The 27,926-nt window shown below is 36.7% G+C and overlaps 1 protein-coding gene across 7 annotated transcripts in view; it reads right to left on the bottom strand.

The window, feature by feature from the left end:
- Positions 1-27,926, bottom strand: part of WNK1 (WNK lysine deficient protein kinase 1) — a 157,527-nt gene that overhangs the window by 58,492 nt on the left and 71,109 nt on the right. For all 7 annotated transcript variants that reach the window (XM_049882144.1, XM_049882143.1, XM_049882142.1 and 4 more), the window contains exons 3-4: positions 26,321-26,541; positions 24,087-24,244 (exon numbers count right to left, since the gene is read on the bottom strand). In XM_049882144.1, the coding sequence (XP_049738101.1) occupies positions 24,087-24,244; positions 26,321-26,541 (379 nt within the window). The remainder of the gene's footprint in view (positions 1-24,086; positions 24,245-26,320; positions 26,542-27,926) is intronic.

The following is a 27,926-nucleotide window of genomic DNA, read 5'->3' on the forward strand; positions in this document are numbered from 1 at the left end:
TAATTTTTGGTGCATTTTGCAAAAGTAGTGCCTGTTTGTTATTAAGAACCACCGTATGTACCTCAAATTTTTAATATAATAGGCTTTATGGAGGTTGGTCTGTAACTACAGGTTGTATGTAAACTGAATGTTCCTAACCTGTGGATTGCCTATATACAATAAAAATGCCATTCCCCAAAGATAACTGTTACCATGACTAAACTCTAATTCATCTTTCTCTCAAAGTTAGTGCACTTCTTGGGATTTCCCCATTTTTTTCAATGGTATCATCATTATTTCCACGACTCAGAATAGAAACCTTTGTCATTCTTAAATGCTTCTTCTCCCACAACATTTAAGTACTAATACGCTCTATGAGCTCGTTAAACAAAATTAAATGTTTAAAGCAGCTGGTGAACTGTTCTACTGCTATTACTTCTATTGTTCCTCCAATAGCCAAAGATCTCTGGCCAGGCAAAATGAATTTCTACTAGCTTCTTTCTTATCTCTTAAAATCATTGCTTCTTTGCATTATTATTGTGACCACCAGAGTTCAGATTATCAACACTTCACCTCTTTAAGCTTAGACCAATTTAAGATGGGCCTCACTGTCTCCATTCTCTACAATTCATTTTTTATATTGTGGCCAGTTCAACCATTCGACTTCATGTAACCATCTCCAATCATTTGACATCATTTAACTCACACTGCCCCACTCAAAAATGGTTAACAGTTCTCTACAAGATGGTAATAGGATCACAGATCTAGAAAGAATCTGAGAGAGACTCCTTCCTTGTTGAAATGAAAAAATTGTGGCCCATGTTCAAAACTAGCATTCTTTAATTCAACTGGTATCTATGGAGCGTCTAGTCTAGTACAAACCAACTCATTGCCGTCAAATTGATTCCAACTCATAGCAACCCTACAGGACAGAGTAGAACTGCCCCATATGGTTTCCAAGGAGTGGCTGGTGGATGTGAACTGTTGACCTTTTTTTTCATTAGCAGCCGTGGCTTTTAACCACTGTACCACCAGGCACAGTTTACTGCTATATATTCAGCACCTAGAATAAGTAAGTCTATATTCCAGTGGGTAATGAATCCAGATTTCCCAAAGTTCAGTCCAATGTTACTATACTTTTAATTAAATTACTCTGGTGTGAAAAGTTTTTACAATTCAATTTCTACCTATTTCTCTACCCTAATCTCTCCAAATAAGTCCAAGGTGGTTACTTGTTCACCAAATGCTTAATGCGTTTTTCCACCGACAAGAATACTCTTTCTCCTCCCCCCCTTTTTAGCTAACTGACTCCTATGCTTCCTTCATTGTATACCTCAAATCATATATAGTTCATTATGAGAAGCCAGCAATCACAAAATATCTATAATAATTGTTTGCCATTTAGCATGTATTTTATTTATAAGATACAAGGAAAATCAGTACTAGTAAAACGTACGTAAATATAAAGACCACCTTTCTACATCCTCAGTTTTTACTCCATAGTCTACCTCCTTGTGAATTATGGTATAGTTCAATATTCAGGATAGATAAGTAAAATCAGCTTTTCTGAGAAATTGACATATGGATTTCATAACTGCTTTTTAGCACCTAAAAATTGGGAATGGCAACCATAACTATCACCTTTAATCTTAATGAAATCATAACAGAACAATGAAATGTCTTTGAAACTCATGCAAAAGTTTAAAATACAGCCCTACAAATCGTAAAGTTTTCATTTATATTTTTAATTTAAACTTGTTGGGTAGACGCAAGAATAAAATTTATCAAAACAAAACAAAACTTCCAGCTAATTCCAGTGGATAAATCTCTGACAGCACAAAAAATTTCAACTGCTAAAGAAATAAATACGAAGTTTTTGACTTTTCAAGCCCTATCTAATCAGGAATCAGTCTCACTTGTTTCTGTGAAAGAGTAGGGTGAGCTGTAACCTGTTATATAAAAACTAAAGGAATTTTAACCTAACTGCTTTAATTCTTTTTATTTCCAGACAAAATGTTCAAACCTTACAGCCCAAAGGCTAAAGGAATCAGTGACAAAGTCAAATTACACAAACAAAGTAATTTAAAAACCCAATTATATTTAACTTGGTTGTTATGGGGTTGGATTCAGCCAGATTCTTACTGGTATGAACCATTAGTTTACAGGAATTTGAACATGCCTTATGATCCCATTGGAAAACAAGCCTCTTCAAACTCCCTACCAAACCCAGCTAGCTCTATCAAAGGAAATTAGTTTACCTCGATCCCCCAAGGCTCATTACTTCCTGGATACATGAAAGCTTGTGTATTGCTCCAACCTCAAATGCATAGTCCTTCATATAAAAAGTTGATGCCACCGCTTGATGTAGTTTTTATCCTTTTATAGCAGCCAAGAGTTGGGTTAAGTATATTACTACTCTTACTTGGATCTTCTTGTTACCAATATTATAAATTTTCAAAATAACTGGGTCAAGATCACAAATAGAATATGCAACTAAGATTTCTCCCTTAATAACAGGGTGCATGAACGTGTACACAGGCCTCAAACCTGTGATACCAGTCTTATGCTACACATACGCCCTAACTTTATTATACTCTCCAATTTTTTTCCTTGAGGCCTAGAAAAAAGGTTTAAAAAAAAAAAGGAAATGGAAAAAATTTTAAGGTTTGAATTAGTATCATCTTAGAGACACTTGTTTTCTGACTCTACTACTATTTTCTTCTGTGTCCCTGAGCAAAATGCTTAATCTCTGAGCCTATCTTCTTATTTGTGAAATGAAGATATTATCTACGTAACAAGATTCAAAAGATTAAAATAACAAAGTATATGTAAAGAGTTTTGCAAAGTGATTTCAAGAAGCAAGATTGCAAATAAATGCTAGCTTACCCTCTTCCATTTAAAACTTGACTATGTTAAATTTATTAAACACATTTCAATTATTGCAATTTGCTGAATGTCACTGGTTAAAAGAATAGAAAAAGAGACAACTTATTTTATTACGCAGCATGTCATAATGAGGTTAATGATAATAATGGCACTAACAAGTACTGACTGAGAACTGTGTTTTAGGCACTTTGCAATGTTTTACGTGCATTTCTCATTGAATCCTTGCAAACACCTTAGGCTCAGAGAAGTTAAATAACTCACCCAAGGTCTCACAGCTAGAAAACAACATTGCTGGGATTTGAACCCAAGCTGTCCCAAACTCCAAGGCCCATTACCTGCATAGGCAACATAGAATTGTTTCACCCACTACAGTTCCTGTATTTATATGTACATTTCACAAATAATGACCGAATGTCTCTTGCTTGCCAGTCCCTAAGCACTGCAAATACAGCAAAGAAGAAAAATAAAATCCCCAAACCACAGACCAAGTATTCCAACTGAGGTACAGATATCTAGTATCAGTATCTAGTATCTTCTGGTTTGCCAGAAGAATGAACAAATCTGTCTTGGAAGAAGTACAACCAGTATGCTCCTCAGAAGAAAGGAAGGTGAGACTACGTCTCACACACGTCGGACATGTTATCAGGAGGGATCAGTCCCTGGAGGAGGATATCATGCTTGGTAGAGAGCCAGCAAAAAAGAGGAAGATCGTCAACAAGATGGATTGGCTGCAACAATGGGCTCAAGCATAACAATGATTCTGAGGATGGCCCAGGACTCGGCAGTGTTTCGTTCTGTTGTACACAGTGTCGCTACAAGTCGGAACCGACTTGATGGCACCTAACGACAAGAAATATCAGTAATATGTCAGATTGTATAAAAGCTATGAAGAAAAAGCAGTAGAGGACATAGCAGTAAGGTGTGTGCATACTTAAGAATGTGGTTTTAGACAAGGTGGGCAGAGAAGGCCTCTGAGAAAGTTACACTTGAGATTTGAATGACTGCTTCGACAATGACACAGAGTTTATCAGTGCACTACAGAACATAACATTAAACCATACTCTAGTAGTTTAAAATGTTTACCCCCTCACATGGGCACTTACACAGAAAGGTTAAAATGCCCTCAGGTCACATATTGACATTGCAATAAAACATTTATGGATTCAGTATGGCATTTTGATATAATCAGGGGTTCTGGGGTTTTCTAGGTGTGTAATCTTGAGCTAACTATTCTGGGCTTCAGACTATTTATTTAAATGCGTAAATAATTGCAGTATTTATCTGGCAGGGTTTTGGAAGAAATAAGTTACATAATATATACCAAGTGTTTAATGCAATGTCTGGCACTGCATCATCTATTATTACATGGCAGTGTACCACTGCAGGGTCAGACATGTAGTAATGAACTGATCTGTAAGAAAAGAAAAAAAAAAGGGGGGGGAAAGAAGAAAACTGTCACTGACAGGCTCACTTCTAGTGGAGGGGGGATAGTTAATATCATTCTAATAATTACTAAAACAGAAGTAGAGTATGCTGGGAACATAAAAAAAGGAAGGACTTTCTTCCAAGTATCCTAGGTAAGGAGCGCTAGAGGAATGAGGCTACTGGCTCATTGCTTCAGACTGAGTTGACTCTCAGCATCCCTGGCATACCAAGTCAATAAAGGTCATAGCTTAAACATACTTCCTCAGGAAGATTACCTTTGACTCTCTCAAGAAGATTAAAACCTTCTATGGGTTTTTATTCACATCTATAACATCCACCTGCATCACCCTAATGTAACTATTGCTTCAACCTTCCCCATAAGATTGTGAAAGCTCTGGGAGGACACTGAAGCATGTATCTTGCTCACTGCTATATCCACAACCCGACACATAAAAGATACATAATTAATAGTTGTTAAATAAGTGAATAATTATTAAATTAAAAAGAAAACAAGAACTACAGCACATGGCTCAAATGACTAGAGTTCTGTGCTCTTTAGACCTGAGCTATTACAGACATTCCAGGCTGACTTAAGAGGAAATACAATTCTTCAAGGCTTATTTCAAAACAGGGTCATCACGATTGCTTACATAATTATATCAATCACTGTATCATCTAGACATGTATTTAAATACCTTACATTTATCTAAGCACCCTAAATGGGAAACTTTAGAAAAGTAACAATATAACAAAGAACAAAGCCATTTGATTCTTAACTGGAAGCCAGAAGATAGGAATGGATATTGCCGATATCAAGATAGCATTTCCCAGACAAGGAGTATAGTATTTGACAGTGAACAATAATGGACTGTAAATCACAAAGAACAAATTTTCACAGTTTAGAGGAAAAATAAGGCACACGTGACTGCCACCTGAAATATCCTCAGAAACTTAAGGATGTAACACAGATCCAATGAACTTCTCAAGCTTTTTATTCCATCTTTTCTACAGAATGCCTTGTTATTTTGCGTTTTTTAAGAAAGCAACTCCAGAATAATGCAGAAAATAAATGAAATTATATAAGGTTAAATTTCTAAGTCAATCTGGATACTTACAATGTTAGTAAAGGAGTCCCTGGCTGGCACAAAAGGTTAAGCACTCAACAACTAACCAAAAAGTTAGTGGTTCAAACACACCAAGAGGCACTTCATAAGAAAGGCCTGGTAATCTGCTTCCAAAAGGTCACAGCCTTGAAAACACTACTCTGCACAAATGGGGTTGCTACGAATTGTAATTGACTCAATGGCAACTAACAATAACAACACCAATGCTAGTTAAAAAAAAAAAAAAGTTCTATGAATGATGGAATAGTAATTTATTCAAATAACATTTTGGTGTTTTATTACCTAGCCTATTTTTTATTTATCTAACCAAAAATAAGGCACACAGAACTGGAAGGGACCAGAAGGGATCACTGGTCCAGCTCATGCTTCTCAAACTTTAATGGGCATATGAATCTTGTTAAATGCAGACTTTGATTCAACAGGTCTGGGATAGGGCCAAAACCTTACATTTTTTTAACAAGTGCTCTGATGCGTTGCTCTGAGATGCAGATATGGCTGGTCTGGGGACTATGCCTTTTTTTTTTTTTTTTGGACTTTAGATGAAGGTTTACAGAACAAACTAGTTTCTCATTAAACAGTACACATATTGTTTTATGACACTGGTTAACAACCCCAGGACATGTCAACACTCTCCCTTCTCGACCTTGGGGTCTCTTATTACCAGCTTTCCTGTCCCCTTCTCATCCTTGCCTCTGGGCTGGAGGGACCCTTTAGTCTCCTTCTGTTTTATGGAACTGTCTAATCTTTGGATGAAGGGTGAACCTCAGGAATGACTTCATTACTCAGCTCTGTGAGGCCAGTAAGTCTGGTCTTTTTTTTGTGAGTTAGAATTTTGTTCTACATTTTTCTCCAGCTCCGTCCAGGACCCTCTATTGTGATCCCTGCCAGAGCAGTCGGTGGTAGCCAGGCACAATCTAGTTGTACTGGCCTCAGTCTGGAGAAGGCTGTGGTAGTTGTGGTCCACTGGCCCTTTGGACTAATCTTTTCCTTGTATTTTTAGTTTTCTTCATTCTCCCTTGCTCCCAACGGGGTGAGACCAGTGGAGTATCCTAGACGGCTGCTTGCAGGCTTTTAAGACCCTAGACACTACTCATCAAAGTAGAATGTAGAATATTTTCTTTATAAACTATGTTACACCAACTGAGCTAGATGTTCCCCGTGACCATGGTTATGGACTACACTTTGCATAGCGAAGACCTAAAATGGTGGTTCTCAAAATGTAGTACGAAGACGCCTGAGTGTCTTCAAGATCCTTCCAAGGAGTCTGTGACTTACTCTCATTTCCAACTACATATCTCCATGAGACCAGATTTTCGTCATACACCTCAACCAAAACAACATATTTCAACAGACTAAATGCAGCAGATATGAGAATATGTGGCCTTTTTTTTCTAGTAGATCAAACATTTAAGAAATGTGCAAATATATAAAAATGCTGCTCTTCTCGAAAAATTTTTGTTCTGAAGAAGTTATTTTTTAATTAATAAATACTTCTAAAATTTCTGCTTTAATTTCTAATATGGCAAAATCAATAGATATAACACAAGTAAACAAAAGCTCTTTGGGGGCCTCAGTGATTTTTAAGAGTGTAATGGGGTCTTGATACCAAGAGTCTGAGAACCACAACTCTAAATGAATCATTCAGATGGATCCACCAGCTCTTATTCATTCTCTTCTCAAAAGAACTTGCTGGACAGAATCTGAAACCTCGACCAGTAGGCCTTTGCAATGTTTTATAATCTTGTCAAGTTCTTTATACCCAACTACAATTTTCCTTTCCTTTCTACTTAATCTCCTCTAGATCAAGAAAATAATTGCTAAGCATTTCCCTCTTCTAATTATGTATGTAAGCTTCTTCTCCTAAGAAGTGTTAAAAAATATAGTTGATAAAATTCAGCATGATGGGCCTCAATAAGAAAGGTTTAAATGACATTAGGACCACTGTCCTGAAATACCTGAGGGACCACTAAGTGTAATTATGATTTGGTTAGCCCTATGAACTCTAAAGAGAACAAAGTGGGGTAAAAGTTAGGAGGAAACACTTTGACATAACACAAAAAAAATCCATGAGTTGCGGAGTAGAACTGTGCTCCACAGGGTTTTCAAGGCTGTGACCTTTCAAAACCAGATTGTCAGGCCTTTCTTTTGGAGCACCTCTGAGTGCGTTCAGCTGGCAAGTTAGCAGTCAAGAACTTAAATCATTTGCGCTGCCCAGGGACTCCTAACAGAGCACAGACCTAGCCATATAATGGAAAGTTACTTAAACTAGTTGTTCAGAAATTACAACTATGAGATTTGGGACTCTATAGAACAGCATGTGACTACATGACTGCCTTTCTAGTCCTGCAACTGTGGCTCCTTTTATTTACCAAAGTTACTATTTTCTGCTATATTTGTAGCCAGTTTTTCTCATCCTATAAAATGATTCCTTTTATATGTGTATCAGTTTCTACTTGCCACTACTTAATTTCATTTTAGTAGGGTAATTTTGTTAATATTTCAGAGGTCATCTTATATTTCACTCCTCTTTCACAGGGCAAATAAAACTCTCCTAAAATTTACACAGTGTATAAATCTGACTGTATTTGTGATTCCTTTTATCGAATCATTTTTTCTTCAAAATATCACCAAGCGCCTAGCATGTGCCATGCTCCCCGTTACAAACACAATAAAGAGAAACAAAAATTTAATAAAGCAGGCTCTAGGACAAAATCTTTTAAGACACTATAAACTTTACCTTCCTGTTCCCAACTCCTCTCCAGATTAAGAGTTGGGTACAGATGATATTGAATATACCATGCACTGCTAAAAAAATGAACAAATCTGTCTTGGAAGAAATACAGCCAGAATGCTTAGAAGCAAAGATGGCGATACTTCACCTCACATACTTTGGAGGGACCAGTTCCTGGAGAAGGATATCATGCTTGGTAGAAGGCTGTCGGTGAAAAAGAGGAAGACCCTCAACAAGACAGAATGACACAATGGCTACAACAATGGGCTCAAGGATATCAATGATGATAAGGATGGCACAGGACTGGACAGTGTTTCATTCTGTTGAACATGGGGTCACTATGAGCCGGAACCAACTCAGTGGCACCTAACAACAGATGATGTTGGACAGGTTTTGGGAGAACTAAGATGGACTAGGAAGGCCTGGTGATCTACTTTCATAAATCAGCCAATGAAAACCCTATAAATCTCAATGGTCCGATCCACAAGAACGGTGCAGGATCATGCAACATTTTGTTCCATTGTGCATGGGGATGAAAAGAGTCAGGGGCCAACGGCACAGCAGCTAGAGACAACAACAGTGGGTTTAAATATTTTAGCAATGAGAAAAGGAGGAAGAAAGTACACAACTAAAAGGAAATAAAACTTGTTGAACATAACAAAATATGGTATACCCATGTTGTTGTTAGGTGCCGTCAAGTCGGTTCTGACTCATAGCGACCCTATGCACAACAGAACAAAACACTGCTTAGTCCTGGTGTTATCCTCACAATCGTTGCTACATCTGAGCTACTGTGTCAATCCATCTCCATGAGGGACTTCCTTTTCCCTGAAACCCTCTACTTTACAAAGCTTTACGTCTTTCTTCATGGAATGGTCCCTCCTGATAACATGTCCAAAGTATGTGAGGTGAAGTCTCACCATCCTCGCTTCTAAGAAGCATCTTGGCTGCACTTCTTCCAAGACAAATCTGCTTGTTCTTCTGGCAGTCCACTGTACATTTGATACTCTTAGCCAACACAATAACTCAAGGGCATCAATTCTTCTTTGGTCTTCCTTATTCATTGTCCAGCTTATGCACACATGAGGCAACTGAAAATATCATGGCTTGGGGCAGGTGTACCTTAGTCCTCAAAGTGAGATCTCTGCTTTTTAACATCTGAAAGAGGTCTTTTGCACTAGTTTTGCTCAATGCAATGCATCATTTGATTTCTTGACTGCTGCTTCCATGGGCGTTGATTGTTAATTGAAGTAAAATGAAATCCTTGACAACTTCAATCTTTTTCCCATTTATCACAATGTTGTTTATTGGTCCAGTTGTGAGGATTTTTATTTTTCTTTATATTGTGGTATAATCCCTACTGAAGGCTGTAGTCTCTGATTTTCATCAGTAAATGCTTCATATCCATTTCACTTTCAGCAAGCAAGGTTGTGTCATCCATATAATGCAGGTTGTTAATGAGTCTTCTTCCAATCCTGATGCCCCATTCTTCATATAGTTCAGCTTCTCAAATTATGTGCTCACTGTACAGACTGAGTAAGTATGGTGAAAGGATACAACCCTGATGCATACCCTTCCTGACTTTGAACCACGCAGTATCCCCTTGTTGTCTTTGAACGACTTCCTCTTGATCTATATACAGGTTCTTCATGAGTGCAACCAAATGTTTCAGAATTCCCAATCTTCTCAATGTTATCCATAATTAGTTATGATCCACACAGTCAAATGTAATTGCATAGTCAATAAAACACAGGTAAACATCTCTGTGCAGTTCTCTGCTTTCAGCTAAGATTCATCTGACATCAGCAACGATATGTCTCAATCCATACCCTCTTGTGAATCTGGCTTGAATTTCTGACAGTGCCCTGTTGATATACTGCTGCAACCATTTTTGAATGACCTTCAGCAAAATTTTACTTGCATGTGATATTAATATTGCTCGATAATTTCCGCATTTATTGGATCATCTTTGGAATGGACACAAATATGAATCTCTTCCAGTTAGGTGGCCAGGTAGCTGTCTTCCAATTTTTTTGGCATAGATAACTGAGCACTTCCTGTGCTGCATTCCTTTGTTGAAACATCTGAATTGGTATTCCATCAATTCCTGGAGCACTGTTTTTCACCAATACCTTCAGTGTAGCTTCGAATTCTTCCTTCAATAGCATCGGTTCATGATCATATTCTACCTCCTGAAGTGTTTGAACATCAACAAGTTTGTTTTAGTACAGTGACTCTGTGTATTCCTTCCATCTTCTTTTGATGCTTTCTGTGTTGTCCAATATTTTGCCCACAGAATCCCTCAATATTGGAACTCAAGGCTTGAATTTTTCTTCAGTTCTTTCAGCTTGAGAAATGCTAAGCATGTTCTTCCCTTTTGGTTTTCTAACTCCAGGTCTTTGTACATCTCATTACAATACTTTGTCTTCTCAAGCTGCCCTTTGAAATCTTCTGTTTAGCTCTTTTACTTCATCATTTCTTCCTTTTGCTTTAGCTACTCTAACTTCAAGAGCAAGTGTGAGTTTCTTCTGACATGCATTTTTTTCTTTTTTCTCCTACCTTTTTAACAACCTTTTGCTTTCTTCATGTATGATGTCCTTGATAGCCCACAACCTGTCTGGTCTTCAGTCATTTGTGTTTGAACAAATCTATTCTTAAGATGATCTGTAAATTCAGGGGGGATATCCTCAAGGTTGTACTTTGGCTCTCATGGACTTGTTTCTATTCTCTTTAGCTTCAACTTGAACTTCCATATGAGCAATAGATGGTCTGTTCCACAGCTGGCCCCTGGCCTTGTTCTGACTGATGATATTGAGCTCCTCCATTGCCTCTTTCCACAGGTGTAGCTGATTTGATTCTTGTGTATTCCATTCAGCAAGGTCCATGTGTATAGTCACCATTTGTTGTTGAAAAGGCACTTCCAATGAATAAGTTGTTGGTCTTGCGACATTCTGTCATGTGTTCTCTGGCGTAGTTTGTGTCACCAAGGTCATATTTTCAAAACTACTGATTCTTCTTTGTTTCCAACTTTCACACTCCAATCACCAGGAATTATCAATGCATCTTGATTGCATGTCTGATCAATTTCAGACTGCAGAAGTTAGTAAAAATCTTCAATTTCTTCATCTTTGGCATGAGCGGTTGGTGGGTAAATTTGAGTAACAGTCATATTAACTGATCTTCCTTGTAGGCATATGGATATCATCCTATCATTGAGAGTACTGTACTTTAAGACTGATCTTGAAATGTTCTTTTTGAGGATGAATGTGATACCATTCCCCTTCAATTTGTCATTCCCAGCATAATAGACCACGTGACTGTCTGATTCAAAATGGCCAATAACAGTCCATTTCAGCTCACTAATGCCTAAGATATCAATCTTTATGTATTCCATTTCATTTTTGATGATTTCCCATTTTCTTAGATTCATGCTTTGTACATTCCACAATCTGATAATTAATGTATGTTTGCAGCTGTTTCTTCTCATTCTGAGCTGTGTCACATCAGAAAATGAAGGTCCTGAAAGCTTTAGTCCACCCATGTCATTTAAGGTAGACTCTACTTTGAGGAGGCTGCTTTCCCCAGTCATATTTTGAATATGTTCCAACCTAAGAAGCTCATCTTCCAGCACTAAAACAGACAATGTTCCACTACTATTCATAAGGTTTTCATTGGTCAATTTTTTCAGAAGTAGACCACCAGGTCCTTCTTCCTAGTCTGTCTTAGTATGGAAGTTCTGCTGAAACCTGTCCACCATGGGTGACCCCGCTGGTATTTGAAATACTGGTGGCATAGCTTCCAGTATCACAGCAACATACAAACCACCACAGAAGGACAAACTGACAGATGAATGATGGGTATATTCAGCCATAAAAAGAAATGAAATATTGATACTTAGATGAACTTTGAAAACACTGCACTAAGTAAAAGAAGCCAGACATAAAACGTCACATATCGTATAATCCCATTTATATGAAATTTTCATATTTGGCAAATTAAATCCACACAGACAGAAAGTAGATTAGTGGCTGCCTGGGGACAGGAGTACGGGGAAGAGAGGAGTTAACTACTAATCGGTATGGGGTTTCTTTTTGGAGTGATAGAAAAGGTTTAGAATTAGATAGTGGTAATGGTTGCACAACACTGTCAATATACTAAATTGTACACTTTGAAAATGGTTAAAACCATGAATTTTATGGTGTATGAATTATATCCAGGGGAAAAAAAAAACAACCCTTTGAACTGAAAACAGGCTAAATAGTATATTAAGAATATACAAACAATGATATTGGTCTTTCCAGGTTGTATTAAATTTATTACCAAAGACTTCTTTAAGAAGGGGATTTTCTTCTTAACTGAGCTTTAGTTTACAAATAAAGACACATTTGATTATTAGAAAGTGGCTTGAAATAATTTGTTTCCTTTGATCAAATTGTTTATATAACTTTTTATATGACCTTATGACATTGCTTCATCCGATTCTCTCTCTGAACTACCCTGTTTTTAGTCCCAAGCCTCTGTTGAGCAACTTTTTAAATCAGTGTAAGATTTAGCTGTCTTTTTCACCTATCCATCTTACACAGTCATCATTTTTAACCAGTTAATCTTATTTGTTGTGTTAGGTATGGAACAGAGAGAAAATTTAATACAGGTCACCCATACAATCTGCATTTAAAAAACTGACACTACAAATAATTTATAGCTTTATTACTTTAAACAGCAGAGTTGTTTTTATACTTCATTTGACATAAAAAAAACTATCCTGACATGTTTTAAGCATCGACCTTTATTTGTTTAGAGAAATAATCAGGAGCTGAATTCATGAGATTAATCAGAGACACTGACCACTAGACAATGGCGGCAGCCCAGTCAACACCTAGTCATAGCATCTCTATAGCAGCTCAGTCTTTGTCTGCTAGTACATAATGAAACATACCATGTTCCAAATTAGGAATACTGCAACACCAACAAAGAAGGCTGGTGGCCCAGACAGACAGCAAAGAATATTTAAGAATATGGCTATCTTATGTGCATTTCATTCCCTGGCGTGTTTGGTATCAAATCATTCAGCACTGTAGGAAGGTAATGGATATTGGTTCACAAATTTTTATGTTTAAAACTCAGAATGATCACCTCAAATAGTAATACTGGGTTTAAGACATCACTTAACTCTTAGGTCAATATCAAGAATAAATACGGCCAGTAAAAAACAATTATTACATTAAAACCTTCTATGTTTTCATTGTAGAATTAAAGTGTTGGTTCAACTCTTAACAGAAAAGGGACTGCCCACGAATTTTCAGAGCTGTTTTAAAGCTACCTTGCTTACACCAAGATCCTCAAGTCTACTACAAGTACAGAGACTAATAGCATTCTTACAGAAAACATCACCATTCCTGCTTTTGTAGATTTGTAATTGCTTACAATACTCTCCACAGGACAATTAAAAAAAAAAATGTTCTGGTGACATGTGCTTAGAATAGGAGCTAGCAAGCTGTTTCTGTTAAGAGCCAGGTAGTAAATATTTTAGGCTTTTGATCGACCACATAGTCTCTGTTGCAATTTTTCAACTCTGCCATTATAGCGTGAAAGCAGGCACAGATAACACATAAATGAAAGACTGTGACTATGTTCCAATAAAATTTTATTTACAAACATTGAAATTTGAATTTCCTGTAATTTTCACATGTCAGGAAATAGTCTTTTGATTTTATGTTCAACCATTTCAAAATGTAAAAACATTCTTAGCTGATGATGTTGGCTGCTGTTGAGTCGATTTCAACTCATGGTGACGCCAAATGTGGCACAGTACAACTGCATTCCATAGGGCTTTGAAAGCTATGACCTTCTGGAAGCAGACCACCTCTGGGTAGGTTTGAACTACCAACCTTTCAGCTAGTAGTTGAGTGTTTAACCATTTGCACCACCCAGGGACAAAAGTGTGTGGCAGGCTGGATTTGGCATTCGGCAATCCCTGGTTTACAGTATAAGGAAATGAAAGTAATAGACAGTAAGTTAGTAAATAAAATACACAAGCTATAAAAGTTATAATACAATCCTAAAATTTAGAATTATGCATTTAACCTCATAATAGGTTTAATATTCAGTTTGAGCTTATTTTCTTGAATATGCATATTTACGATGGGCATTTCTTTTCAAAAATGTGAAGTGGAAATAAAACCACCCAGCTTAAGTCAATTCTAAGTCATAAAGAAAACAAATATCTTGAATCCATCTACTTTAGCCACGTCTACCTCAAGTTCTTATGCCAATCATTCCTCCAGATTACCTCAATAACCTCTTAACTGAGTTTGCAGTAGTCTTTCCTCATAAATTAATTTTCCACTCTATACCCAGAATAATCTTTTTAAACTTAAAAATGTAAGCGTGATCATATGACATCTACCTGCCTTAAAGTGATGTATACACTAGCTTCTGCCAAACTTCGTCTTTTTGAAGATTCAAAATTCAGTTAAGAAATGTACTTAGAGAGTGTATTTAAAACTAAATGCATATTCTAGGAATGTAAGGTTGGTTTAGCATCTGAAATGCATTTAATGTAATATGCCATATCAATAGAAAAGCAAACAAAAAAAAGCACATGATCATCTCAATAGATGCATATAAGAAGTTCATGACAAAATCGAACATAGTTTCACGATAAAAACATTCAACAAACAAGGAATAGAGGGGAACTTCCTCAATGTGATAAAGGGCATCTACAAAAAATTCACAAAAACTGGATGCTTTCCTCCTAAGATCAAAGAGAACACAAGGATGCTCACTTTTGTCAATTCTATTTAACACTGTACTGTAGGTTCTAGCCAGGGCAATTAAGCAAGACAATGCAATAAAACCAGGTTGGAAAAGAAGAAGTAAAATTATCTCTATTCACAATGGCATGATCCTATATATTGAAAATTCAAGGAATCTATGAAAAACCTAATAAAATTAATAAATGAGTTCAGCAAGTTTGCAAGGTATGGGATCAATATACAGGGGGAAAAATTATTTCTATATACTTGTGAAAACAACCAAAAATAAAAGTTAAAACAATTCTGTTGAATAGCACTGAAAAAAAAAAAAACAACTTAGGAAAAATTTAATAAAAGTGCAAAACATATACTCTGGAAACTATAGAACAATGTTGAAAGAAATTAAAGATATAAATAGGGAAAAACATTCCATGTTCATGGATCAGAAGACTTAATATTGTTAAGATGGCAATACTCAATGTAACACCTATCAGAATCCCAGCTGACTTCCTTGTGAAATGGATACTAAAATTTATATGCAATTGAAAGGAACCTAGAAGAGCCAAAACAATCTTGAAATAAGAAGAATAAAGTAGGAGAACTCACACTTCCTCATTTCAAATCTTACTACAAATCAATGAGAATCAGGACAATGTGGCACTGGCATAAAAACAGATCAATGGAATAGAACTGAGAGTCCATGCGCTGACAGGGATCACAATAGAGGGTCCTGGACAGAGCTGCATAAAAATGCAGAACAAAATTCAAACTCACAAAAAAAGACCAGACTTACTGGTCTGACAGAGAATGAAGAAACTCTGAGAGTATGGCCTTGGACACTCTTTTAACTAAGTACTGAAGTCGTCACTCCTGAGATTCACTCTTCAGCCAAAGATCAGACAGGCCTATAAAACAAACAATAACACATGTAGTCTGACCATGTATATGAGACTAAATGAGCATACCAGCCCAGGAGCAAGGAGGAGAAGGCAGGAGGGGACAGATGGAAATGGAGAAACCCAAGTTCAGTAAGGGGAGAGTGTTGACACGTTGTGGGGTTGGTAACCAATGTAACAAAACAATATGTGTATTAATTGTTCGATGCAAAATTAATTTGCTCTATAAACTTTCATCTGAAGCACAATTGACTGACTGACTGAATGAATGAATGAATGAATGAACAGAGAGTTCAGAAATAAACAAGGGTGCCATGATCATTCGATTGGGAAAGAACAGTCTTTTCAACAAATAGTGTTGGGACAACCAGATATCCACCTGCAAAAGAACAAAGTTGGACCACATGCACTAGAATGGCTATTATCAGACAAATGAAAAATAACAAATATTGGTGACGATGTGGAGAAATCGGAATCCTTGTGCATTGCCAATGGGAATATAAAATGGTGCAGCCGCTGTGGCGGTTTGGCAGTTCCTTAAAAATTAGACTTACCACAACCAAAAACCAAACCCGTTGCCATTGAGTAGTCTCTGACTCACAGTGACCCTAAGACAGTAGAACTGCCCCATAGGGTTTTCAAGGAGTGCCTGGTGGATTCAAACTGCCAACCTTTAGATTAGCAGCTGTAGCTCTTACCCACTACACCACCAGTGTTTCCATATTACCCAGAAATTCCACTTCTAGGTATAAACCCAAAAGACTTAAAATTAGGAACACAAACAGATTCTTGTACATCAATGTTTATTGCAGCATCATTCATAATAGTCAAAAGGCATAAACAATCCAAGTGTTCATGAACAGATGAATGTTGTTGTTAGGTGCTGTTGAGTCAGTTCTAACTCATAGCGACCCCATGTACAACAGAATGAAACACTGCCTGGCCCTGTGTCATCCTCACATTCCTTGTTATGCTTGAGCCCACTGCTGCAGCTGCTATGTCAGTTCATCTCATTGAGGGTCTTCCTCTTTTTCAATGACCTGTACTTTACGAAGGATCATGTCCTTCTCCAGGGACTGATCCCTCCTAATGACAGGTCCAAAATATGTGAGATGTAATCTCGCCATCCTTGCCTTTAAGGAGCATTCTGGTTGTATTTCTTCCAAGACAGATTTATTTGTTCTTTTGGCAGTCTATGGAATATTCTATATTCTTCACAACACTGCAATTCAAAGGCATCAATTCTTCTTCAGTCTTCCTTATTCATTGTCAAACTTTCTCATGCATATGAAGTGACTGAAAACACCATGGCTTGGGTCAGGAGCACCTCAGTCTTCAGAGTGACATCTTTGCTTTTTAACACTTTACAGAGGTCTTTTGCAGCAGATTTGCCCAATGCAATGCGTCTTTTTGATTTCTTGACTGTTGCTTCCATGGATATTGATTGTGGATCCAAGAAAAATGAAATCCTTGAGATCTTCAATCTTTTCTCCACTTATCGTGATGTTGCTTACTGGTCCAGTTGTGAGGATTTTTGTTTTATGTTGAGATGTAATCCATACTGAAGGCTGTGGTCTTTGATCATCAGTAAGTGGTTCAAAAGACCTCTTCACTTTCAGTAACCAAGGTTGTGTCATCACAACATATGAGTAAATAAAGAGATGAGTAGATATAGCGATACAATGGAATACTAGCTATAAAGATAAATGAAGTTCTGATACATGCTATAATGTGAATGAACCTTGAAAGCATTATGCTGAGTGAAGTAAGCCAGATATAAAAAGGTCAAAATATTGTACGATCCCACTTACACGAAATAACTAGAATAGGCAAATGCACAGAGATCAAAGTTTATTATTGGTTACTATGGGCTTCCCAGGGTGGTGCAAGCAGCTAAGTGCTTGATGACTAACAGAAAGGTTGGTGGTTCAAACCCACCCAGAGGCAACTCAGAGGACCTGGCAATCTGCTTCTAAAAGGTCAAAGCCTTGAAAACCTTAAGGTGTACAGTTCTACTCTGCAACACATGAAGTAACCATGAGTCGGAATCAACTCAACAGCAACTGGAAAGGGGATGGACAGAGAGGAGATGGGGAGATATTGCTTAAGGGATACTGAGATTCTATTTGGGGTGATGAAAAACTTTTGGAAATGGATAGCACAATATGGTGAATGTGATTAACGTCACTGAATTGTACACGTAAAATGGTTAAAATGGCAAATTTTTGTTATATGCATTTTATCACAATGGTTTTTTTTTTTTAACGGACAAAGAATCTGAATAGACCTCTCTCCAAAGAAGGCATACAAACAACCAATAAGTACATAAAAAGACGGTCAACATCATTAGCCATCAGGGGAATGCAAATCAAACCACATTAAGGTACCATTTCAAATCTACTAGGATGGCTAGAATCAAAGTCAGATAAAAACAAATGTTAATGAGGATGTAGAAAGACTGAAGCCCATACACTTCTGGTGGGAATGTAAAGTGGTCTGGCAGTCTCACAAATGGTTGAAGACAGAATTACCATATATTCCAGCAACTGCACTCATATGTATACACAAAAAAACTTTGTACATGAATGTCTAAGCAGCTGTGATGATTAATGTTATGTGTCAACTTGGATAGGCTATGATTCTCAGTGGTTTGGCAGACATTGGACTGTCTGCTCTTCCATAATGTAATATAATGTAATCACCTCCATGATGAGATCTGCTATGAGCAGCCAATCAGTTGAAAGGGAAGTCTCTTTGGGGGGTGTGGCCTGCCTCCAATATATAAATGGATGTTCCAACATAGCTCACTCTCCCTCTGGATCCTGCTTCTGAATTGCCATCATCTGACCTCCAGTTCTTGGGACATGAGCTAGTAGCCTGCCACCTGACCTGCATATTTTGGGATCTGCCATCTCCTGTAGCCCTGTGACCTGGCTGCCCACTGTCTGGCTTGCCCATTTTGGGTTTGTCCGCCCCTACAACCATGTGAGTCAGGTGAAACCTCCAGCCTGACCCATAGATGTGGGACTTGCCAGCCTCCACAACGACATGTGCCATTTCCTAGAATTAAATCTATCTATATGTATTTATCTACTCTGTCCTATAGGGTCGCTATGAGTCGGAATCAACTCGATGGCACTGGGTTTGGTTTTTGGTTTTTATGTATATTTATATGTATACATTTCACTGGTTTTGCTCCACTACAGAACCCAGCCTAGACACCAGCATTATTCATAATATTCAAAAAGTGTAAACAACTCAAATGTCCATTAACCATCAACCTGATGAGTGGATAAATAAAATGTAGTATATCCATACAACTGAATATTATTCAACCACAAAAAAAAATATATTACTGATACATGCTACATCCTGGATGAATCCCGAAAACATGCTAAGTGAAAGAAGCCAGTCATAAAAGACATATTATATGAAACCAATTATATGAAATTATAAGCAAATCTATAGAGAAAGAAAGCAGATTAGTGATTGCTTAGAACTGGGGGAGGGGAAGAGGAAAGAGGATGACAGCTAAATGATACAGCTTTTTGGGGTGATGAAATTATTCTAAAATTTACTGTGGTAATTGTTACACTTACCTGTCAATATACTAAAAATACATTTTAAATAGGAGAATTGTATGGTATGTGAAATACCTCAATAAAGCCTTTAAAAAACAAATTAAATGTACATTTTTTTTTAGTAGGCACATACACTGCTTACTAATCAATATTCTAATGTTTGACATATTGTGCCACACAGAGAACTATGGCTGTTCAATAAAACTCCACAAGGGTCTCTAAGATTTAATAAAAGCAATAAGCAAAAATTTTAGACTAATGAATTTTTAAAAGAAAACTCACTGAAGGATAAAAAGCAGAATTTGTACTTGTTTTGATAAGCAAGGAGCTCTGGTGGTATAGTTGTTAAGTACTTGCCTGCTAACCAGAGGGTCAGTGGTTCAAAACCCACCAGCTGCTCCACCGAAGAAAGATGTGGCAGTCTGTTTCCATAAAGATTTACAGCCTTGGAAACCATACGAGGCAGTCCTACTTTGTCCTATAAGGTTGCTTTGAGTCGGAATCAACTTGACAGCAATGGGCTTGGTTTGGTTTGGTTTTGGTAACTGGTGTACAGTAAGGAAGATATCAAAAGAACTGTGGCAATGGGAATGAGAAAGGATTGCATCTAAGAAGTACTCTGAAACAAGAACCTGATAAACTACAAATAGAGAATAAAAAACAAGGAGTCAAATACACCTCTTTAGGTTTCAACAATCCTACAGAAGGAATAAGAACAGCTCAAGACCTATTCTGAAGTACAATGCTGTCAGTGACAGGATAGCATCTATTCGCCTACAAGGCAGACCAGTTAATACAACTAATATTCAAGTTTACACACTAACCACTAAGGCCAAAGATGAAGAAACTGAAGATTTTTACCAACTTCTGCAGTCTGAAATTGATAAAATATGCAATCAGGATGCATTTATAATTACTGGTGACTGGAATGGGAGAGTTGGAAACAAAGAAGAACGATGGGAGAAAATACGGCCTAGGTAACAGAACTGATGCCTCGGATCACATGATAAAATTTTGCAAGACCAATGACTTCTTAACTGCAAATATCTTCTTCAACAATATAAACAGTGACTATACACATGGACCTCACCTGATGGAAAAACACAGGAATCAAATGGACTACATCTGTGGAAAGAGATGATGGAAAAGCTCAATATCATCAGTCAAAACAGGACCAGACTTAAGGCACTTATTTATGAAGATCAAAGACTATATCCTTCAGTATGGATTACACCTTAACGTAAAAAAAAAAAAAAAATTCTCACAACTGGACCAGTAAGTAACATCATGATAAACGGAGAAAAGATTGACGTTGTTAAGGATTTCATTTTACTTGGATCCACACTCAACACCCACAGAAACAGCAGTCAAGAAATCAAAAGATGCATTGCATTGGGTAATTCTGCTGCAAAAGACCCTTTTTAAAGTGTTAGAAAGCAAAGATGTCACCTTCAAAACTAAGGTGCACCTGACCCACGCCATGGTGTTTTCAATGACCTCATATGCGTGTGAAAGCTGGACAATGAATTAAGGAACACCGAAAAAGAATTGGAAACCCTGGTGGCGTAGTGGTTAAGAGCTACGGCTGCTAACGAAACAGCTGGCAGTTTGAATCCACCAGGCGCTCCTTGGAAACTCTACGGGGCAGTTCTGCTCTGTCCTAAAGGGTCGCTATGAGTCGGAATCGACTTGACGGCAGTGGATTTGGTTTTGGAAGAAGAATTGATGCCTTTGAATTGTGGTGTTGGCAAAGAATACTGAATATACCATGGACTGCCAAAAGAAGTACAACCAGAATGCTCCTTAGAAGCAAGGAGGGCAAGACTACGTCTCACATACTTAGGACATGTTATCAGGAGGCATCAGTTGCTGGAGAAGGGCATCATGCTTAGTAAAGTAGAGGGTCAGTGAAAAAGAGGAAAACCCTCAATGAGATAGATTGGCACAGTGGCTGCAACAATGAGCTCAAGCATAACAAGGATTGTGAGGATGGCACAGGACCAGGCAGTGTTTTTACTGTACATAGGGTCACTGAGTCGGAATTGAAGTGATGGCACCTAAAAACAACAACAACAAGGGAGGAATAAAGGGAGAAATCATACAGCAAGTAGTCTACTCCACCCCAAAGAAAAAAGGCAAAATGTAAGTAATTATGTGCTAAAAGAAAAAAATGGAATAATAAATAAGAGACCTGAACTTGGACTAAAGGTATAGAACCCTGAGAGGAAAAGCAGATGAGCTCTCTAAGGGTCTAACTGCAGAATAATGACTAGGGTACTTATGAGAATTATCTGACAGCTTAACAAACTTTATTTCCCCCACCCCCCACCCAGCCTGAATTTGAGGATCAATGCTTTGGTGAGCCCCATCATGTATTGGAACCTGGGGTGGGATGCGATGGGTGAGCAATGAAAAGATGATGATAAACATAAAAGTAAGGTCTCATGACAGAAACCAGGAGATACATACCCAATAATAATAACTATATCTGATAAAATGGGACTCCAGATAAAAAGCCAGGAATAACTTGCTCCTTTCTATGCAAATAGCAGCTATTATTATTGTTGTACACAAAGATACCACTAGTTCTTATCATTTATGTTGAATTAAAAAAAATTAACTATCCAAAGTAGTTCCACATCCATCATATACAAAAATGCAACAACAAAAAAAGACATTAAAGGAACATTCACAGCAATGAGGTAATTAAAGATTTCTTCCAAGCCTTTGTTTATGAAGATTTAAAACCAACTCAGTCTACCTAAAGCAAAACGTTTCCCATCCGTTTTCAAAAACAAATTACCACTCTGACCAATCATCAAACCTAAATAGCCCATTTATAAAATCACATCTTAGTCTACTATGTCAAAATTCAAAGAAATTGCATCACTAAAGTGGGTTAAGTACTACATGCCCATTGATAAAATACACAGCACCACATATTAAGTATTCTTGTCAAAAAAGCTTAATGAAAATTTTATCAAGTTTTAGAGTAGTAGTTCTCAAACTTTTCTTATCTCAGGATCCCTTTATACTCTTAAAAAACTACTGAGGAACTCAGAGAGCTTTTGTTTACGTGGGTTTTTTCTCTTGATATTTACCATGTTGGAAACTAAAACTGAGAATATTTAGAAATATTTATTAGTTACAATAATAAACGTGCACATATAAATAATATCTTTTTATTAAAAAAAAAAAAAACTGTATTTTCCAAAACAAAAAAAGCAAACACATTTAGCCAGAAGATTGGTATTGTTTTACTTTTTTTGCAATGGTCTCAGAATACGGCTTAAGAGAAGACAAAGGATTCTCTGATTTGCTTCTGCATTTAATCCGCTGCAAATTACAGATCATATAGACTCTGGAAAGTTACTTTGTATACTTATGTGAACGAGAGCAAAGAAGGCAAAATTATTTTGATGTCGTTGACAAACCCCCTCAACTACTCTGAAACAAACTTATGTTTACATAAATACGGAAGATAGAATAACAAATTAAATTATATCACAAGGAAGCAAATAGATAAACCCAAAATATGAAACGTCCTTCAAAACAATTCCTCTAATTTTGTCAGTAAATCAATGGTATGCAGAAAAAAGAAAGTGCAGACAACAGTTGTAGATTGAGATTAAGAGACATACAATGAAATACCTTCTGTGGACCTTGCTGGATCCTATTTTGAACAAAGTGACTGTAAAAAGGACATCTTTGAAAAAATGGAGGGAATATGAATAGGTTTAGGGTATTAGATGACCTTCAAATTGTTGATTTGTTCAGGTATAATATGGTTATATAAGAAAAGATCTGTATTTTTTAGAGAAACATGAAGTATATAATGGTAAAATGACACAGTGAAAAAGAGAGAAAGGGACAAATGAATCAAGTATAGCAAAACAGTTTTAACATTCATGTTGAGTTGAATGAAAGGGAACTCAGTGTACCATTCTCTCTACTTTTATATAAGTTTGAATTTTTTCATAATAGAAAAAGGTTCAAAATATTCAGTGGCATTACTTAAGTTTTATGCCATTTGTGGAAAGCCTCCTTATGTGCTTTATGATTATAGACCTAATAACTGTATTTTAGGCTTTAAGTAGACAACTCTAGAAAACAACTTCACCGATAGAGATGAACTGTCATGGGTAAACTACATTAAGGTATTAATTTATACCTTAAACTTTGTGGGTACTCACGTACGACTTAATAAATCAAATTAAGTCGTTCAGAGAAAAGACTGTGAACAAATTAATTTGACGAAGCAGCCTGAGTTAAAAAACATTACTTTTAACTCAGAAACTAAGCTTTTGGTGGGAAGGAATAAGAGCTTTTTTAAATAAACAAGTTTATGAAAGTGGGTTTTTTTGTTTATGTGGGTTATATCTATTGATATTTACCATGTTGGAAGTTAAAACCAAGAAAACTTAAAAATATTTATTAGTTACAATGTTTATAAATGTTTATATGGAATAGGTCATGAAAGTGAGTTTTTAAACATTGAAATATATCTCATAATAAAGGTTTAAAAGTATTCAAGAAGGGTCCAGATAAACTCGTGGTTCTTTGTTCTTTATCTCTGCCTGCATTGTATCATGAGCAATAGCTTTGCATATACCTCAACCATCCTAAACTATGGTTCAATGTTATCCAGGTTGGGTTTTCTTTTTGTTAGACGTCACCTTAGTTCACTAATCCGTTATGGGAAGACTTACACTGGTCACTCGACGGTAGATCTGCGCAGCATTTTGGCACTCTGAGTAAGGGTATTCAGACGTGGCCATCTCAAGCATGCACATCCCAAAAGCATATACGTCAACGGATTCATCATATTTCTCCTCATACATCTCGGGAGCCATGAACTCTGGGGTACCTTAAATTAAAAGAACGATTCAGACTCAATGCGAGCAGAAGCTGCAGACGTTACTCACCGTGGGGAGAAGCAGAGGGATTGACCTGCGAGAGAAAAGAAAGTAGAAGGGGAAAAAAAAGAAACAAAGAAAGAGAAAGGGGGAGGGAGAAAAACAGGAAGGAAATCTTCTTAGTCAGTCTGTTCCACCAAATATCATATAGATCTTCCACTGCAAGGCCTTTATAAGAAACTAGAACAGAGTCAAGTGTCTATTTACTGTTTCAAATAATATGTTTCCTGTTTCAGATGGACTCTTATTATACAACATTTCAAAATAGAGCCTTGGATAAGAGATAAGCTAATATAACTCATATTGAAAATAAACAGAAAAGGTAAAAGACTAGCAAGGAATAAAGTAGATATAATGGTAAGATGATGGGTTGAAAAAGTTCAAAATACCTGTCTGCCCCCTACTGTATGGTAGCTGTAAGGTTAACAGTCACTGCTAGTCTTTTGCCATTAACACTCCATCTGATCAGTTTCACTTTAACAGAGTCCTTGCAGTGAAAAACCGAATATTCAGTAAGTTTTTAAAAATAATAAAGTGTAATCGACTATAAAAGGCCACTCACCGGAGCCCTTTTCTTCACATACTTACCATCTCACCTGCAGTACACAAATAAGCCTACTGCAGATACAAGAAATAAAGTGAGGGACATCCTATAGACAAAACAAACACAAACATCCACACACACATATACACAGAATTCAAATACAGAAAGACTGAGTCATGAGCACAATACACATGATGCAACAAAACGAGGTTTTGCAATGCTTCCAAACAAATTAAGTGTGGATATTTAAAATCGTAACTGTTTGCAAGAACAAGTTTGCAAGCTATGATTTAAAAACAAAGAAAGAAAAAAATTCTCTTGGGTCATAGATTTTAAGATGCCAAGGACAATCAAAGAAATGTTTTTCTGTAAGGGAGGCAAAAAAGTAAATTCAGCTTTAAGTAACTCTTCCCATTCTTCTTGTTAATCTGATTGTAAGAAAATGTAAAAACAGCATTCCGAATCCAAGTTAAATATATTCCAGGGAGACCACTGGTTTTATAAGGATATAGTGTTCTATGCTTTTCCCTTTCTATTAATACTTAGCATTCTAGCCTACTTTAAAAATTAATAGGTTTCTTTTGTTGTTATTGTCCCCTTTTGGGGGAGGGAAGTAGAGTATATTAGGAAGATATGACATTTTAAATTGTGATACCCTCTTTAGAGAATGAAAGCTTTTCAAACTAATAAGCATTAGATTATTTTTCCAGTTACTACTCTCTAATATATAGTTAAAAGTCTGAAAGGATAGCCTCGTTCTTTAGACCAGTGATGCTTTATAGGGGGTGATTTTGCTCCCAGGTGACATGTGGCACGTCTGGAAACATTTTTGGTTATTACCAGCTAGAGGGTAGGAGACAGTAGATGGTATGCTACTGGTTTCTAGTGGGTAGAAGCCAGGGATGCTGCTAAACATCTTGCAATGCAAATGACATTACCACACTACAAAGAATTCTTCTGCCCAAAATGTCAATAATACCAAGGTTGAGAAACTGTTTTAGATATATAAACTTTTGAAGAGTGGGAGTAAGAAAAAAGTTGATAAAACTTTTCAGAATGAACTCATATTTTTCATATCTGTTTATAAAGTTTTAAGAGGCAGATATCCTTGAATATACACATATACTGAACAGACTTTAGAAACTAAACTACATAAAAATTCCATTTATTTTAGGGGAAAGTAAGACACTAATTATATAAATAGTACATAACATCAAGTATCAAAAAGTACTAAAAAAAAAATTGATAGTTACATGAGGTTTTATCAAGAAAATTATCCTTCCTTCTTTCTATGTAACTATAATAAAACATCAAGTCTTCATGATGATCCTAGAAACATAAGTAGAACTGATTGCTTCCTAGGTTCAAACTATGAATTTCTGAAGGTTTATTTTACTTAGTAATAGTTCTGAAAGGGCCAGGTTTCTACATAAAAAGTCTTGTTAGAAGGCAAGTTAGGCTCCAAGGTATGCTTGACACATACCTATCACACTCTTGGCAAAAGAAGCCCGCTTCAAGGTTGCCAGACCTAGGTCTCCAATCTTGACTGAGCCTGTAGGGCCGGTGATAAATATGTTGTCACACTTAAGATCCCGGTGAATAATAGGTGGTGTTCGAGTATGAAGAAACTGAAGTCCTTTAAGGATCTGACGGCACCAACTTCTTAGGACTTTGATCTTCATCACTTTAAATCTTTTCAAGTACCTAGAAAAAAAAGACAAGTTTCACCAGACAGGTTATCAATGATATGAGTATACTGCTTTGAAGAATTCCATTAAATTCTAGCACACCTGAAATGGGAACATCAAATTTACAATATTAAGATTCAGTAACCTTTAAAGTTAGTGATCCTTTTAATAAGGTTAAAGAGACTAGGATAGTTTAAAATAAAAATTCTATTAAGAGATACAGAAAAATAAGTCTTCCAAATACTTTTTTCATCTAAAGAGTTATAGTATTAGGTAACCAGACTATTAGCAGAACCTAAATATTTCATAGTAGAAAATACTTAATTAGGTGCCAAATAACTCTGATAACAAAGCACAAAAATGAATTCCTTTAAATTAGTTCATTACTAAAGTGATTAAAAGTTAAGAGGTGGAGTTGTGCTTCTGGTAAATAGTGCAGTAGCACTTAATTAGGACATAGATATTAATTACTTTAAACTATAGACAAAATTTACTAAACAATTATTTGAAGGGGAATTGGAGGGGAATACACACTAAAAAAGAAGGGAAAGCACTGCTTGAATTCCTACTTTTCAGACCTTTTCCCCTGAGGACAGACCCCAGTCTAATTATGCAAGTCACCTAAGACCCAGAGAAAAACTTGTAGTTTTATTGGCTGAAGAAAATGGAGACAGAGTTCAGGACGATCAAAACATCTAGGACAGTGCTATCCAAAAGAACTTTTAGTGATAATGGAAATGTTCTACAGCTGTGCTGTCTAATACAGTGTCCACGAGCCAAATGTGGCTATTTATATTTAAATTTATTGTATTTTTACTGACTTTTAAAAAAAAAAATTTTTTTTTTTTTTTTAGATGAAGGTTTACAGAACAAACTAGTTTCTCATCAAACAGTACACATTGTTGCATGACATTGGTTAACAACCCCAAAAATGTCAACACTTTCCCTTCTCGGTCCCTGCCCCAGGGCTGATGTGCCCCTTTAGTCTTGTTTTGTTCCATGGGCCCGTTCAATCTTTGGCTGAAGGGTAAACCTCAGAAGTGACCTCATTACTGAGCTGAAACGGTGTCCAGGAGCCATGCTCACAAGGTTTCTACAGTCTCTGTCAGGCCAGCAAGTCTAGTCTTTCTTTTTGAGTTAGAATTTTGTTCTACATTTTTCTCCACCTCTGTCTGGGACCCTCTATTGCAATCCCTGTCAGAGCAATCAGTGGCGGTAGCCAGGCACCATCTAGTTCTACTGGACTCAGTCTGGTGGAGGCCGTGGTAGATATGGCCCATTAGTCCTTTGGGCTAATCTTTCCCTTTATGTCTTTAGTTTTCTTCATTCTTCCTTGCTCCGAAGGGGTGTAAATTTAGACTAATTAGAACAAACATTTCAGTTTCTCAGTTGCATTAATCA

Source organism: Elephas maximus, chromosome 4, assembly GCF_024166365.1.
Source record: "Elephas maximus indicus isolate mEleMax1 chromosome 4, mEleMax1 primary haplotype, whole genome shotgun sequence".
Taxonomy (NCBI): Eukaryota; Metazoa; Chordata; class Mammalia; order Proboscidea; family Elephantidae; genus Elephas; species Elephas maximus.